At 36.9% G+C, this 14,114-nt stretch overlaps 1 protein-coding gene across 4 annotated transcripts in view; it reads left to right on the top strand.

Annotated features, from left to right (window-relative positions):
* The window catches only part of FSD1L (fibronectin type III and SPRY domain containing 1 like), a 30,004-nt gene extending 15,993 nt beyond the window's left edge, over positions 1-14,011 (top strand). The window contains exons 7-14 of one of the 4 annotated variants that reach the window (XM_048931067.1): positions 769-978; positions 1,314-1,412; positions 2,970-3,096; positions 4,196-4,228; positions 8,029-8,120; positions 8,573-8,824; positions 9,172-9,260; positions 10,929-14,011. In XM_048931067.1, the coding sequence (XP_048787024.1) occupies positions 769-978; positions 1,314-1,412; positions 2,970-3,096; positions 4,196-4,228; positions 8,029-8,120; positions 8,573-8,824; positions 9,172-9,260; positions 10,929-11,051 (1,025 nt within the window). In that variant the 3' untranslated portion in view covers positions 11,052-14,011. Of the gene's footprint in view, positions 1-768; positions 979-1,313; positions 1,413-2,969; positions 3,097-4,195; positions 4,229-8,025; positions 8,121-8,572; positions 8,825-9,171; positions 9,261-10,928 lie in introns of all 4 variants that reach the window. The other 3 variants (XM_048931066.1, XM_048931069.1, XM_048931068.1) reach the window with 3 other exon arrangements.
* The last annotated feature ends 103 nt before the right edge of the window (positions 14,012-14,114 follow it).

The raw sequence follows: 14,114 nt of genomic DNA, 5'->3' as shown, positions 1-14,114 counted from the left end.
TCAGCATTGTACTTCTCTCAAATGTTCCTGCTTGATATGTTGACTTCAGGCCTTTTTGAAGCTTTTGTGAATGCTGAAACAACAAAAATCTTTTGCAGATCCCATTTCCAAAAGCTTTGAGCAAGAAGTGCTTCAAACACTTCAAAGTACTTTAAGTCACTTCAAACAAGTGACTTAAGTGCTTTTCAATTTCATGAAAACTTTTGTTTATAAACAAAGCTACTGCATCTTCTTCAGTAGGTCTTCAGAATTCTCTCCCCTTCTTTTAAGACAAAAGATAAACAGGGAAGAACTAGATAACTGGGAGCTGGCTAGTGGGAAGTATTTTACTGTTGTCTGTGGTGATGAAAGCAAAGTAAGTGATAATGTTTGAGGGATGCAATTGGTATTAATCAAAAGACTCAGAAAAATAAAGCTAAAAGCTTTTTAATGTTACCCAAAACATATGATCATAACTTTGGGCTCAGTTCCTCTCTGCTCTTACATATGCTTATTGCTTGCAGAAGAGGATTAACCTAACTTACTAACAAAACCCAAATCTGTATAAAATATGATGCAAATGTTAATTCTAATGTCAGTGTTTATTCATTTGTGCGTATTAAATACGCATAGTCATTTATTGTGCTTTGATGATGGAATTTATCCCCTAGAAGAAATAAGTGTTAGTGGGCTGTAGGTAGTTTCTGAATTCTAATAAGTACAAGGAGAACATACTATGTTGACTCTGTTCTCTCCTTTGAGCTGATTTGTGTATTTGTTTTCCTGCAGTTCCTAAAGCTCCAGTGATTGATTTGGCAGCATGTCTAGTCATTGATAACTGTATAACAGTATCATGGAGAATGCCTGAAGAAGACAACAAAGTTAATCACTTTGTACTGGAATATAGGAAAACCAACTTTGATGGGCTTGCTCGTGTAAAAGATGAACAGTCTTGGGAACTGATAGACTATATTAAAGCTACTGAATATGTATTATCAGGTAAAGGCTGTTTATACTTAAGACCTAAGAATATTGATGTAACTTTTGCTTTGAAGCTTACCAGGGTATCCATCTGTCTGTATGTAATGAAGTGTCATTTGTTTTATTGTGGTCTTGGGTGCTTTGAACAGTGACAGCTCTTTCTCATATTTGGAGTATGATGTTTTATAAAAACTCACTTTTTAAATTGAGTTCATGGTGATACATAAATTTGTTTGTTTTTTTTTTTCTTCAAATTCAAATAAATGAAAGACTGCATTATAAAATAGATCTTAGTCTTGTGAAGTAGTCAATGGTTAATCTCAGTTGCGTTTTCTGAACATTTACTTTTTTAGGTCTAAAATTTGATACAAAATATATCAACGTTAGAGTACGAGCTTGCAACAAAGCTGTAGCAGGGGAATACTCAGATCCTGTGACTCTGGAAACAAAAGGTAAAATATGGAAGACTATAACCTTGTCTTATATTGTAAGAAGCATTGAATGGTTGGAAGGGACCTTAAAATGCACCCAGTTCCAAATTCCTTGCAAAGATCAGGATTGCCCCTTATCAGAAGAGGCTGCCCAGGGCCCCATCCAGCCTGGCCTTGAGTGGCTACATGGATGAAGCACCCACAGCATCTCTGGGCAGCTATGCCAAGGCCTCACCATCCTCTTAGTAAATAATTTATTTGTCAGCATCTAACTCAAATCTCTCCTCTTTTAGTTTAAAGCCATTCCCCAGTTTGCCTGTGAAAAAGTCTCCCTCCTGTTTGTAAGCTCCTTTTAAGTAATGCAATGAGATCTTGCTGGAAACTTCTCCAGATTGAACAAGTCCGCTTACTCAGCCTGTCTTAACAGAAGGGGTGCTCCTGGCCTCTGATAGTCTTTATGGATATTTTAGTTTTGTAGCTCTAGATTCTAATCGTGGTAATTATTCAAAAAAACAAGCAGATCTAAATTGAGGTAATCTGAAACTGATGAATCCTTGACAATGTTTTCCAACAAACTAGAAGAATAATTCCCTGGCAGTGATGTTCTGTAACAGAATGCAATTCTTAGTTGTTCTGGTAGAAATAATGATTCTGATACTCAAACTAGTGCAAGTTCTGTACTATAATGGACAAAATTGCTGATACAAACAATAGACAGACAATTGTTCATAGACCATTAAAATATAAATTATGTTACCTGTAAGCACTGAATAAAAACAAAGTTATATGCAACTTGAATGAAGCAGTGTGCATACTTTTTTATAACCACTTCAGTGCTTCTAAGCAACGGTCGTTGCAGGGTGTTCATATTTTTAATATTTAAATACTTTAGTTACTTACATTCCTTAATCCAGTACCAGAAACAGAATTCTGGTTTTTAGACTATCTATGGTATTTTTCTACCTTAACACTGCATCTGATTTACTTTCTTCAGTAATCAGCCCACAGAAACTCAATTTCTGCATGCACATGCTTCTTGGTTTTTTTTTTTTTTAAGATGTGTGCTGTTGAGCACACATAAAATCATAAAATCTCGAGTATACTTCCAGCATCAGTCTATAATAGCTGATTGTATTAGGACTCACAGAACAGTTTATTTATAACTATCTCTAGGGGATTCAGCATGCTGTATTCATTTCCTTTTCTTGGGATGGAGAAGTTGACTGCAGCAAATGCCAGGTCTCTTCTAGTTTCATGCATCCTCTGTTTTCATATCTGTAATGGACTTTGCATTTCAACTCTTATGTTTTATCCTACATGATTGTAATCCTTATTAATCACAAATACCTCGTTGGAGAATCAGTGCTGTGGTGCATAAGAATGAGAATGGCTTTTTAAACCAATCGTAACTGTAAGAGTCTAAGTAGGCTGTAACTAGCAGAAAGAGCCAGTTGAATTTAATTAGTAACACTGCAGCATTATGAAGATGAAAAAATATTTCAATATAACTTATACGCTAAAGGTAGATTATTGTTCTTTAAGGTGCTTCTTCACTGTTTCACATTTTGTCTTGACTAGCATTTGTGTTTGATTTGGACAATACTTCATCTCATGTGAACTTAAAAGTTGAAGATTCCTATGTTGAATGGGAACCTACTGGAGGTAAAGGCCAAGAAAAAGTAAAAGGGAAAGAAAATAAAAGCAGGTAAGAACTCTGTAAATATATTTATTGTCTGAAATGCATTATCTGGCAATTAAAAAGGGAGAGTGGGGAGAAATTAAATTGATGGTACAACAGTGGAACGTGAAAAGAATTTTCACTCAGAATTTTTTCTCTGCAAGGAATGTTCATTCTTTGTTTCTCCTCTCCTGTAACAGATGTATGGGCTATTTCTGGAATCAGTCATAAATGTATGAAATATTAAGTTGAATGTAAGTCTTGGCAAAATAAATTTTCCAAGGCGTCAAGCGAAGTTCTAAAATAAGATGAAGTAAACGTTGGGAGGTAACTGGTATTCACCTCTAAAATTGTGTCCAGTAATTTTGCAGATCAATACTTGTAAACAGACAGGTTTTCTACTATAAAAATAATGAAGGAAATATCTGGCTGCTGTGTCCTTTTGGGAAGCTGAAGTTAAGAATGAAATTGGTACTATAAATGTTGTTTGAATTTATCTTAACTCTTACTGGTGAGGAAAAGGTACCAATAAAACAAACCAGATAGTGGAAGATAATAGAACATACCTTTTCTTAAAATGTTTTGGCCTCCTGGAGGTTGGCTTGTTGTTACATGCACAAATGTGGTTGGCCAAATCTGCCATAAGGGCATGTTGCAGACTTGTCCACCAGGACTCCTACCTGTTTTTCTGCAGAATTGCTCTTCATTCAGCAGTCCCCCAATCTTTCCTATTAGGTGGGATTCTTCCACCTGGAAAACCACATCCCCAGCAGTGAGCATGGTGGTCAAGTGATACTCTCCGTAGCTTCTAGCCCACTTCGCAGTCCATATCCCATATTCCCACCATTGAATATATGAAAAATGAGAGTAGGTCAGTAGTCTTGCTAAAATAAAGGCGTGAATGGTGTCCATCAGTTTTCTGTTGCCCATAGAGCTGGTTAAATTTTCCTCAAATTTTTCAACTGGAACTTCAAAGCATAGTTAACGCTGCTTGAAATAATACATGAACCAATATGTTCCCTATAGCCATATACTGCCAGAAGTATGATAATAGTGCTATTTTAAAAATGTGGACAATTTACTATAATAATGGAACAGTTGTTTAATGAATACTTCTGTCTGACAGTGGCCAGAATACTGTGCTGAAGAGCAGTAAAAGGTGATAATATACCTCATTCTTAGGATCTAACATCTAGTTTTGTTGTGAATCTTTGCTAAATCCCTTTGCTTGATGTAGTGAGCAATCTAATAGCCTTTATCAGTAACAGCTTACGTGTGCTTTATAAAATTCTTAAGAATTTGACTGTGTATTTACAGATTGTGTATGTTTTCTAGTGACTGGAAAATAGTCCTGTAAGAGTACCTCCTGGTGTGCAGGATGTGTGATTTGCAGTAGAATTGTGCCTTCTAGAGTTATATACTTATTTTTGAATCCAGCTATTTTTTGCTTCTGAACTTGTATAATAGTTGTTCTGCATCAGGAAAAAACATGTTTTCATGTCTTCCAAGATCACAGAGATTAACCTGATGTTATGTGTAAAAAAATTAATGGCAGTTCTACCTACTGAAGGAACTTTTTAAATGAGAAAGCATCATTTTTGTTATGAAAAGGCTGTCAAAATATTCCATTATTCCTTGTATAACTGTGTTTTCAGTTAGAACTTCTGTTATGATTGTCTATTAGAGCTCCTATTTGAGAAATTACTTTTTTTGCTCTCTTGCACTTTTTCACTGGTTTAGTAGTTGTGGGATTAAAGCAAATGCCCAGGTCTTAATTTCTCATAGATATTACTCTTCTGTGCTATCCATCAGGAGGATATGTTTTTGTTTGACATGAGCAGTACTGAAAAATTTGTGTAGATGAAACAAGCTCTGCCTATAGTTCTGCAACAGGAAGCTATCAATTTCTGCTGAACTAGGTCTTAAGCCTGCTTCAGGGATTGACTTCTTGCTCTATGAACTTTGGGAGTCTCGTCTCTTGTTTTTGTAGCTATCAGTGAAGGGCTTCCCTAGTTCTTGCTTTTGGTTTGGTAGGATATGGTCATGTTCAACTATGTCTCAAGCTCACCTTTTCTTGCAGGAGATTTAGGATCTTTGATTCATACAGGAGGTTTTTCTTCCCTGTCTAAAAGTACCAGTGCAAAATTAGTCTGTATTAGAGGGTATAAAATTTGAAGCTAACTCCATGGTTGGTGGAAAGGCTGTGGTAATAATTGTTTCACATGGCAAATAGACATCTTCTAAGGGTTGGAAGGACATGATGACCCTAAGGTTCTTAATGCTCTGTAACACATCTGTAAGGCTGTATTAATGTCTTGGACCAGACTGGAAGGGGTTTTGTGCAATCTGATCTAGAGAAAGGCATCCTCGCTTATGATGGAGTTGGAAATAGGTGGTCTTTAGGTCCCTTCAAACTTAAGCCATTCTGTAACTTCTGATATCTATCCTTAGTCTTCTCCAAAAGAGAATGAATGTTGCTCAAAGTCATATTTTTTCACCAAAGAAAACAAAAACTAAGGCTAACTGCTGTACTACGGATAACAATCATAGTCATAAGACTATGATTTTGTTATAGAAGAGTGGAAGAAATACAGCGGTTACTCTATTAGCTAATAAAATCTGTGCTGCATTAGAAAGAGGCCACCAAACTGGCTTACTGCTATAAAATTTCCTGCCTTTCCATTTCTGAAGGGAGAGGTTAGCACTTAAAAACAACTTTCAATATTTTTTTTTTTAAACTTTCATGCTTAATACTGAATGCCATTGTCTGAACTGGTAAAGGCTGTTAGACTTAGTTGAGAATGCCTGTGCAGGTGGCCATTTAAAGAAGATCTGAAAGAAATTATGCTGAAGACTTTTTAATGCATTCCTGACTTTCACAAAATTCTAGCAAAGTACCTGCTTTTCTTGGAGTCATTCTCTAAGTGGCCACACTTGCTTTCTGCCTAACTCAGTTATACCTAATCTTACAGAAAAATAGCAGTGGCTTTTGCTGGATATGCAAATGAATGGTCTATCTAAAGCAGGATGGATTCTGCAGTGTTTTCCCTGAAATTATGCTTTAATTCTTGGTTTTGCTTTGTTTTGTTTTGTTTTTATGCAACTGCTTGTTTCTTTTTTTCTTTGGTAAGTAAACAACAAGTTTTCACATTAATAACATTGAAAAGCTTTTGATGTGGTTTGGATTACTGCATGCTACTCACCTGGTTCATGTAGTTCTTGCAAGCAAGTTAGAAGGTTGGCTAGTTTCTGATCAGTGTTACTAATTTATATGCTAGGTTGTGATGCTAAAAATAATCATCAGTTTGAGAGCAATGATTTCTTGAAGGCTTCCTTGACTAGATCAAGATAAGTGAAGATGAACAAGATATTCTTGCATGTTTTTATATGATAGTTTAATGCCAATCAGCTTTTCATTGCCACCTGACTTTATTTTAACTGTGATACTATGCAAAAGGGGCATTTTCCTACCCCTAATGAAATGGTGTTTGAGAACAATTCCAGAAAGTAGAAAATAGTGTAGAATGAGTCAGAATAGTAACAAGCTCAATTTCACTGTACTTGTCCTAGGTATTTGAACAAGAATTAGCATTACCAAACTGTAGCTGAACTTGAAAGCTAAAGGGCAAACATCCTTTTTTGTATGTAAGCTCATGCATACTAGGCTCTGGGGGTTGTGGATTTGGAAATCTCCCTGAAATGTGTCAGAAGTAACATGCTTCCTGTATTGTTTAAGTTTTGTCAGTGAAGTTAAAGCTGTAAGCTACATAGCTGCTTCTGAGAAGTTAAACGTTTTTGCTGCTAATTACTTTTAAAATAAGACCCAACATGATTGTCTGATTACCAAGGTTTAATGTTCACTGTAGTTCACTAATAGCTTTCATTTTGTTTAACGATTAAATTTTTAGGAATTATATTTTTGAAAGGATAACAAAGGTAAAAGAAAATGTTTGGGAACATTAGGAAACCTCATGGGTTAAAAATTATTCTCTAAAACAACTGGTTGCTCACTAATATGTTCTCCAGTACACAGTTTTCTGCATTTATTTTGTTATTAATTCCTAAGGGAGATTTTCTGATCATAGTTGATCAAAAGCAAAGCCTTTCTTGATTAGGATTAGACTCTTAAATTTTATAAAGATTCCTATGGTGTTGCTGCGTGCTCCTCAGCACAGCGTGTTACAGCACAGCTTAATTTTGTGTGTGCTTTGAAAGACTTAGTAAATAAATACAATTCCCCCTTGTTCTGTATATATTTTTGATATTTAATTTTTTGAGGAGAGTTGTGCTACATTAAACTCCGGGAGCCTTGCTTAATCTCTTTTAATTCTGCTTAGATTTTATATTCCTGGGTTTTGTATCATCTTTAGTGTGTGTTTTTTGAAATTACGGTTATTGTTTTACTCCTTTTGTGGTTCTTCATTGGGTTACACTCTTTCTTGGGATTTCTTTCAGTTTATCCAAGCAATATGTATACTGAAAAACCTGTCTTTAAGATAAGACTGGTTATTTTCTCCGTTCTGATACTGATACTGAAATTTAGGTATCTCTGCGTCAAGTATCAGTAGTGCATTCATACTCAACTGTTGTAGCTGATTTATGTGGTTTATTAGAAGTCTTATGCAAAAAATAAGCAGTCCAAAGTTCTGAGTATTCCAGGCAAAATACTGGTGTATGTAGAAGTCTATGTGCCACACATCTACTTTTTTCCATTTGTTTCCTTTCTCTAAACTTGTTACATCTTGATTTTTTTTTCCTTGTCATGTTTTCCATCTCAGCTTTTGTGCATGTGTACTAGCTGACTATTAGATTTGTGTTGCTAGTGGCTGAATGTGACTCTGCCATTTCAGTAGCTTGTGTACGTTTTTTGTAATGTAATTGGCTCTTGCCTTGGAAGACTTGTTTTGGTGTGTATTGCTGTAGTAGTGTGCAAATCTTGAACGGTTCTTTTCTTAGAAGTGGTGCATCTCCAAAGAAGACATCTATTGGTGGAAAGGCCATGGTGAAGGGCAGCAGAGATCGTTTTGCTGGTGAATCGTACACCGTGTTAGGTAAAGTGAATTTTTTTTAACGACTTTGAAGTCAGTTTAGATAAGAATCTGAGGATAAATCTGAGTTCATTCAAAGCTGTGTACTTGATGCTGCCCCACACAGGTAGTCTTGCCTAGTTAGCACCAGAATTTTGAGCTATACCGAGTGACCTCAGGTCTTTCGAAGTCCTCTGTTGCAAAACTCTTAGTGACTGGCATTCACAGCTTTTCAACATGAGTTAATGTTAAATGTATCTTGTCTCAGTGGATGTAAGTCTCCTTTTTCTGCTTTATATTTCTTACCTACTTATACATTTTTTTTTTTTTTTTGTTATTAGTAGTTCAGATTTTTCTGTTTCAAAGTCTTTGCTGTAAAGAAGCTAAAATAGGGGAAACCTAACTGAAGCCTGTAAGGAAGTAAAAATAAGATACAAATATAGCAACTAAATGTTTGTTTGTTTTTTTTTTAATAGGAAACAATGCTATTGAAAGTGGGCAGCACTACTGGGAAGTGAGAGCACAGAAGGACTGCAAATCCTACAGTGTGGGTGTGGCATATAAAACTCTGGGGAAGTACGATCAGCTGGGAAAGACTAACGTAAGCTGGTGCGTCCATGTCAACAACTGGATGCAAAACACATTTGCAGCAAAACACAATAATAAGACCAAGACACTGGATATACCTGCTCCAGACAGATTAGGAGTATACTGCAACTTTGATGGAGGTAAGCTACAATTCTATTAAATTGAGCTAAAAAGCTTATTTGAATAATGGTGTCTAGCTGAAGCAATGCAAGGCAAAGTTGTACATTCCTGATGCTTCTGATTGACAGTCTCTTACGAAAAGAGACAGAGCTGTTTGTGCAATAATGCTTATAATGTCAAATGGCCTGAGTTCATCTATGAAGACACAGCTGCTGAGAAATCGTCAGTCGTAGAATATACTAATTCTGTTCCAGGAAAATTATTCCTGGAATAATTAGGTGTTTTCCTGGAAAAGTACCAAACTTGCAGAAAGTTAGACAGCAGCAGCATTAAGCATGTTTTTCAGCTTGCTTTTTGCCTCTTTCAGGTCAGCTCACGTTTTACAATGCAATCTCAAAGGTGCCACTACATACCTTCAGAATGAAATTTACACAGCCGTTGTTACCAGCCTTCATGGTCAGTATTCAAAACTTTGATCCATTTCTAATACTCAATATTGACTTTGCTGAAGACTAACAGTTGTGTTTTAAGGGTGGAAATGTGGATTACTGCTTATGATGAGTACTTAAATGTTTGTTCCCTTTTTTATTTCACACAGTGCTTACACTATACCTGAGACTTCACTGGGGCAAACTCTTGATTACAGATGTCTCAACTAAAAGGCACTTCATCTTTATAAAAGTCCTTGTAAATTCATTGTGTTCTGTTACCTGATGATCCTGCTACAATAATTGATCCAAAGTGATGCAGATGAAAGCCCAATATGCTAAAAGCTGCCAGAGCAGATATCATGAGATAAGACTAGATTAAATGCATCCCTCTGAAATAAACATTTGAAAGCTAGAGTGTTTTAAAAGCAATGAGATTTTCTTGCTAGTCATTTCTCTGGTCTGCATGCCTTTTTTCTGCCTATAAGGTAATCAATGAAAACTTGCTTTAACTGTGAAAAATTCAAATCTGCAAAAATGCAAGAGAAGAGAATAAGTTACTGCATACTTGTTTTTCCTTTAAGGGCTTTGAACAAATGGAGTTGGAGGCCTCAGCTGCATTATAAGCTGCCTACCAAGCACATCATATATGGGGAGCAGGATATAGGCCTGGGAGGACTTAGGCATCTGAGGAGGCTGTCGCTTTAGTTCATAGTAACAACTCAGGTGTCTGGACACTGACCTTCTACCTATTGTAATCCAGCCCACAGAAGACATGGCACTGTAGTTCTATTGTGTAATTAGGCTGATTAATGAAGATTTCCCAGGCAACTTTACTTCTCATCATACTTTACTGTCAGACATACCACTACAAGTTGATTATGTGTTGCTACAGCTGACTCATAAATCAGTTCTTAAGACGTGCAAGGGAACACTTGCTTGTACAACTCAGCCTATTTGTTTTCATCTCACACAGAGTTTAACAGTTTAAGTTACTGGCTGCAGTCTCTATTCCACTATAGATGTTAACTTGAATATAGTTAAAGTAAAAAAGGCAAACTGCTTAATCACAGCTGTTGTACTGAAATTTATTTGTGCAATTAGGCACACGTTCTTTAATATCATTCAGTTGGAGAATAGATGTCCCTTACAATGGCAGCCCTGAATCTCCTCAAAACTGTTTTTCACATTGACCTATGTCAGCGTTTGCATTCACATAGTTCCAGTGTGACATGACAGAACTAAGTACTGCTTTCAGACACTGGACAACTCTTGTGTATTGATTGTAACCATCATTAAGTTAGGATATTGCTGTTAGGATATCAATGTAAATATATAATTTTTTTTGTTGTTATAAACCTATTTGGAAAGTACAGAATGTGAAGCATCTCAGATTTTATGGTGTAATGCTAGGGCCCTGGGCAACCTAATCTAGTGGGTAGGAACCCTGGCAATGGCAGGGGAGTTGGAAATAAATGAGCTTTAACGTCCTTTCCAACCCAGGCTATTTGATGATTATTCAGAATTGGCTTCTGATTTAAAATGTGTCTGTATGTGATGACTAAAGAGAAAGAGAAAACAAATGCAGCTGTGGGTTAAGTTTTGTGTCAGTTCCACTATGGGAAGGAAGAGCAAAGTATAACTGCTTCATAATGTTAAGATTTTTTGTGAATATTTTTTTTCCTTTCTCTTTCAGATCTGGTGTGGTGGTCTTGCAGTAAGTACTGGTTTGCAGGTGCCAAGTGTTTTCACTGCACTCCAGAAAAACGAAAATGGATTAAGCAGATCAACTAGTAATCTAAATAATATTGCTCAGTAATGTCTGTTGAACACTTGTATTGTTGAATGTTTTTTTCAGTGTGGCTGCTATGCGATGAAACTTGAAAATTGCTTTGAAAAATGGGTGGGAAAATCAAGAGCTCTAGCTATGTACTTTTCTATTACTGTACTTAAGCATTTTGTTATGGACTTGAATATTAATTTTGTTACAAATATTTTTCTATGAAGAATATAACAAATAGTGTTTTGTTGTTTTTTTTAGCTCTCCTAGCAAGAATTATTTGACTACAGATTGATACTACTGGTCTTCCCATACAAACATGAGATAACAAGCAGGCATCTCAAAAGAATATCTATTCATGTAAGAGATTATGGGGTAGATATGAAGAAATAGAGCAATCTGTGCTTTTTTTCTGATTTAAAAAAAAAATCAAAAACTAATACCTAATTTACTTCTGGATTGGTAGTCATATATTTTCTCCTACAAATCCCATAAAATATCTTTTTAATCTCACTTCTTACCTGCAAGTTTAGTAGTAGTGAAATGATTTATTAGTGGGAGAGCTTAAAAAAAAAAAAACAAAAAAAACCCAAACAAACCAAAAAACAGCAGCAACAAAAAAAGCATGTTATATTCTTTGTGGAAAGAGTTAACATTTCAGTGAGAATTATTTGTATATCATTGACTTTAAAAAAAAAAAAAATCTGCTTGCTTCCCTCTAATCAAGTCCAAGAGCTTAGAAATAATTTTTTCAGCTACATATTAGAACTGCTTTGAAAGTAATGCCTCCTAGTTTATTATGTTGGCTCACGGTGTCAGAGGAGGTGGTATGGTGGTAGAAGTTAAGCCTGGGAAGGAATAACCACATGCATCAGTATAGATTTGGGACTGGCCTGCTAGAAAGGAGAAAGAAGCTCTGCAGAGAACGCTCCAGGTGTCGTGGTGGACAACAGGTTGGCCATGAAATAGCGGTGTGCTTTTGTGGCCAAGAAGGCCGCAATAAAAAGAATGTGGTCATCAAGTCAAGAGAGGTTCCAGCACTGGAACAAGCTGCCCAGAGAGGTTGTGGAGTCTCCCCTGGAGATTTTCAAAACCTACCTGGATGCTTTCCTGTGCAACCTGCTGTAGTGAACCTGCCTTTTCAGCAAGTTGGAATCAATGGTCTGCAGAAGGTCCCTTCCAACCCCTGTGGTTCTGTGATTGTGACATAATCCTTAAATCAACAGCATCTGAAGCTATCACACAGACAGTTGTTACTATCCAAATCTCAAGTATTTCTTCCTTATTTCTTTAGTTTTTGTTTTTTTTTTTTTTTTAGTTGCAGTGAACATCTGAGTAGAGCTCAACTGCAAAGATGTCATTGTCATGTGAGATTTGCATGCCTGGGCCCTGATGGTGTTTAGAGAGATGGATTATGATGTTTGCTTCTTATTTTGGGACTTATTCTTTAGGCTGTGGTTAATAGACTCCTAAATAGCCAAGTGCCTGTTCCTACTACCTGGTCATCTGCTTGGTTTTGGATGTCCAGCTACAGTTTCTGTTTAAATTTACCCTACTATAAACATTAATTTTTCTTTCTGGAGCAGAAAGTGTGTAATGAGAAGCAACCATGAGTAATCTAACTCTGTAATGAGAGTGTAATAAGAGAGGTCACAAGGTGTTCCCCAGGGCTCAGTACTGGGACTGCTTCTATTTAACGTCTTTATTAATGATCTTGATAAAGGGATTGAGTGCACCCTCAGTAAGTTTGTACACGACACCAAGCTGGGAGGGAGTGTTGATCTATTTGAGGGGAGAAAGGCTCTACAGGGGGACCTGGATAGACTGGATTGATGGGCTGAGTTTAACTGTATGAGTTTCAATGGGGCCAAGTGTCAGGTCCTGCATTTTGGTCACAGCAACCCCAGGCAACCCTACAGGCTTCAGGAGGAGTGGCTGGAAAGAGGCCTGATGGAAAGGGACCTTGGTGTACTGATGGACAGTCGGTTGAGTATGAGCCAGCACTGTGCCCAGGTGGCCAAGAAGGCCAATGGCATCCTGGGTTATATTAGGATGGTGTGGTGAGCAGGACTAGGGATGTCATCCTGCGCCTGTATTCATCATTGGTGAGGCCTCACCTCGAGTACTGTGTTGAGTTTTGGGCATCTCAGTACAGAAAGGACATTGAGGTGCTGGAGCAGGTCCAAAGTTGTTGTCGTATGAAAAATGGCAGCAGGCAGGCAGCCTGACAGAATGGTGTCTGACTTGGAAGTGGGAGTGAAGCAAAGGTGTGTCATTGAATTCCTCCATGTGGAAATAGTGGCACCCACTGACATTCATCGACACTTGCTGAATGTGTATGGAGATCAAACAGTGGATGTGAGTAAAGATGAAGCAATGAGTGGTGTGTTTCAATAGTGGCCATAGAGGGTCACTTCTGCTGGAGCAGATTTTTACAGGCCTGCATGCTGCACTCTTGCTCCCAGCTAGAAAAAAAATGCATAGCTAATGGTGGTGATTGTATTGAAAAAGTGTTTTGTAGCTGAGAACGAGCTCTATCAAATAGTATTATCTTTGTATCTATTGTAGTTTCCATGGAAATAAGAGGCGTTGCTTTCAGAGCAACCTATGTAATTTTTTTCTTTAATGCTTAGTTTGAAGGCAGCATGAAGTGTTTCATACTGTGATTCTTTTGACTTGCAAGTTTTAGTCTAACCAATGTCCTAAATTAACTTAACATGTGACTTTGTACTCTTGAAAGATAAATTTGTTACAATAGTTTGCACAGATTTCAGATCTTTGCTGCTAACAGCTAGTTCCATTGTTGGTGTTGTGTTTTTGTTTTGTTTTGTTTTTTTCCAGTAAATGGGGATATGAAGAATTGCCTTAAGCACTTTAGATTTTTTTAGACTTTTTTTTTGAGCTAGTGTCTGTTTTGACTTGAGTACCAATATATTAGTGATACAGTTGATACACTGTTTGTACAAAGTATATTAATGATATTTGTTAAGAACTTGCTCTGAGGGTAAAGAGAGATGCCTGCAGCCTTTGGAGCTGCTTTTCCCAGAGGAAGCTTCAGGGATAGGAGGGATGGTTCTTTGGCGGGGATTATCTTCTGTCTGA

The sequence above is a fragment of the Lagopus muta genome, chromosome Z (assembly GCF_023343835.1).
Source record: "Lagopus muta isolate bLagMut1 chromosome Z, bLagMut1 primary, whole genome shotgun sequence".
Classification (NCBI taxonomy): domain Eukaryota; kingdom Metazoa; phylum Chordata; class Aves; order Galliformes; family Phasianidae; genus Lagopus; species Lagopus muta.
This window is presented reverse-complemented; position numbering and strand designations above follow the sequence as displayed.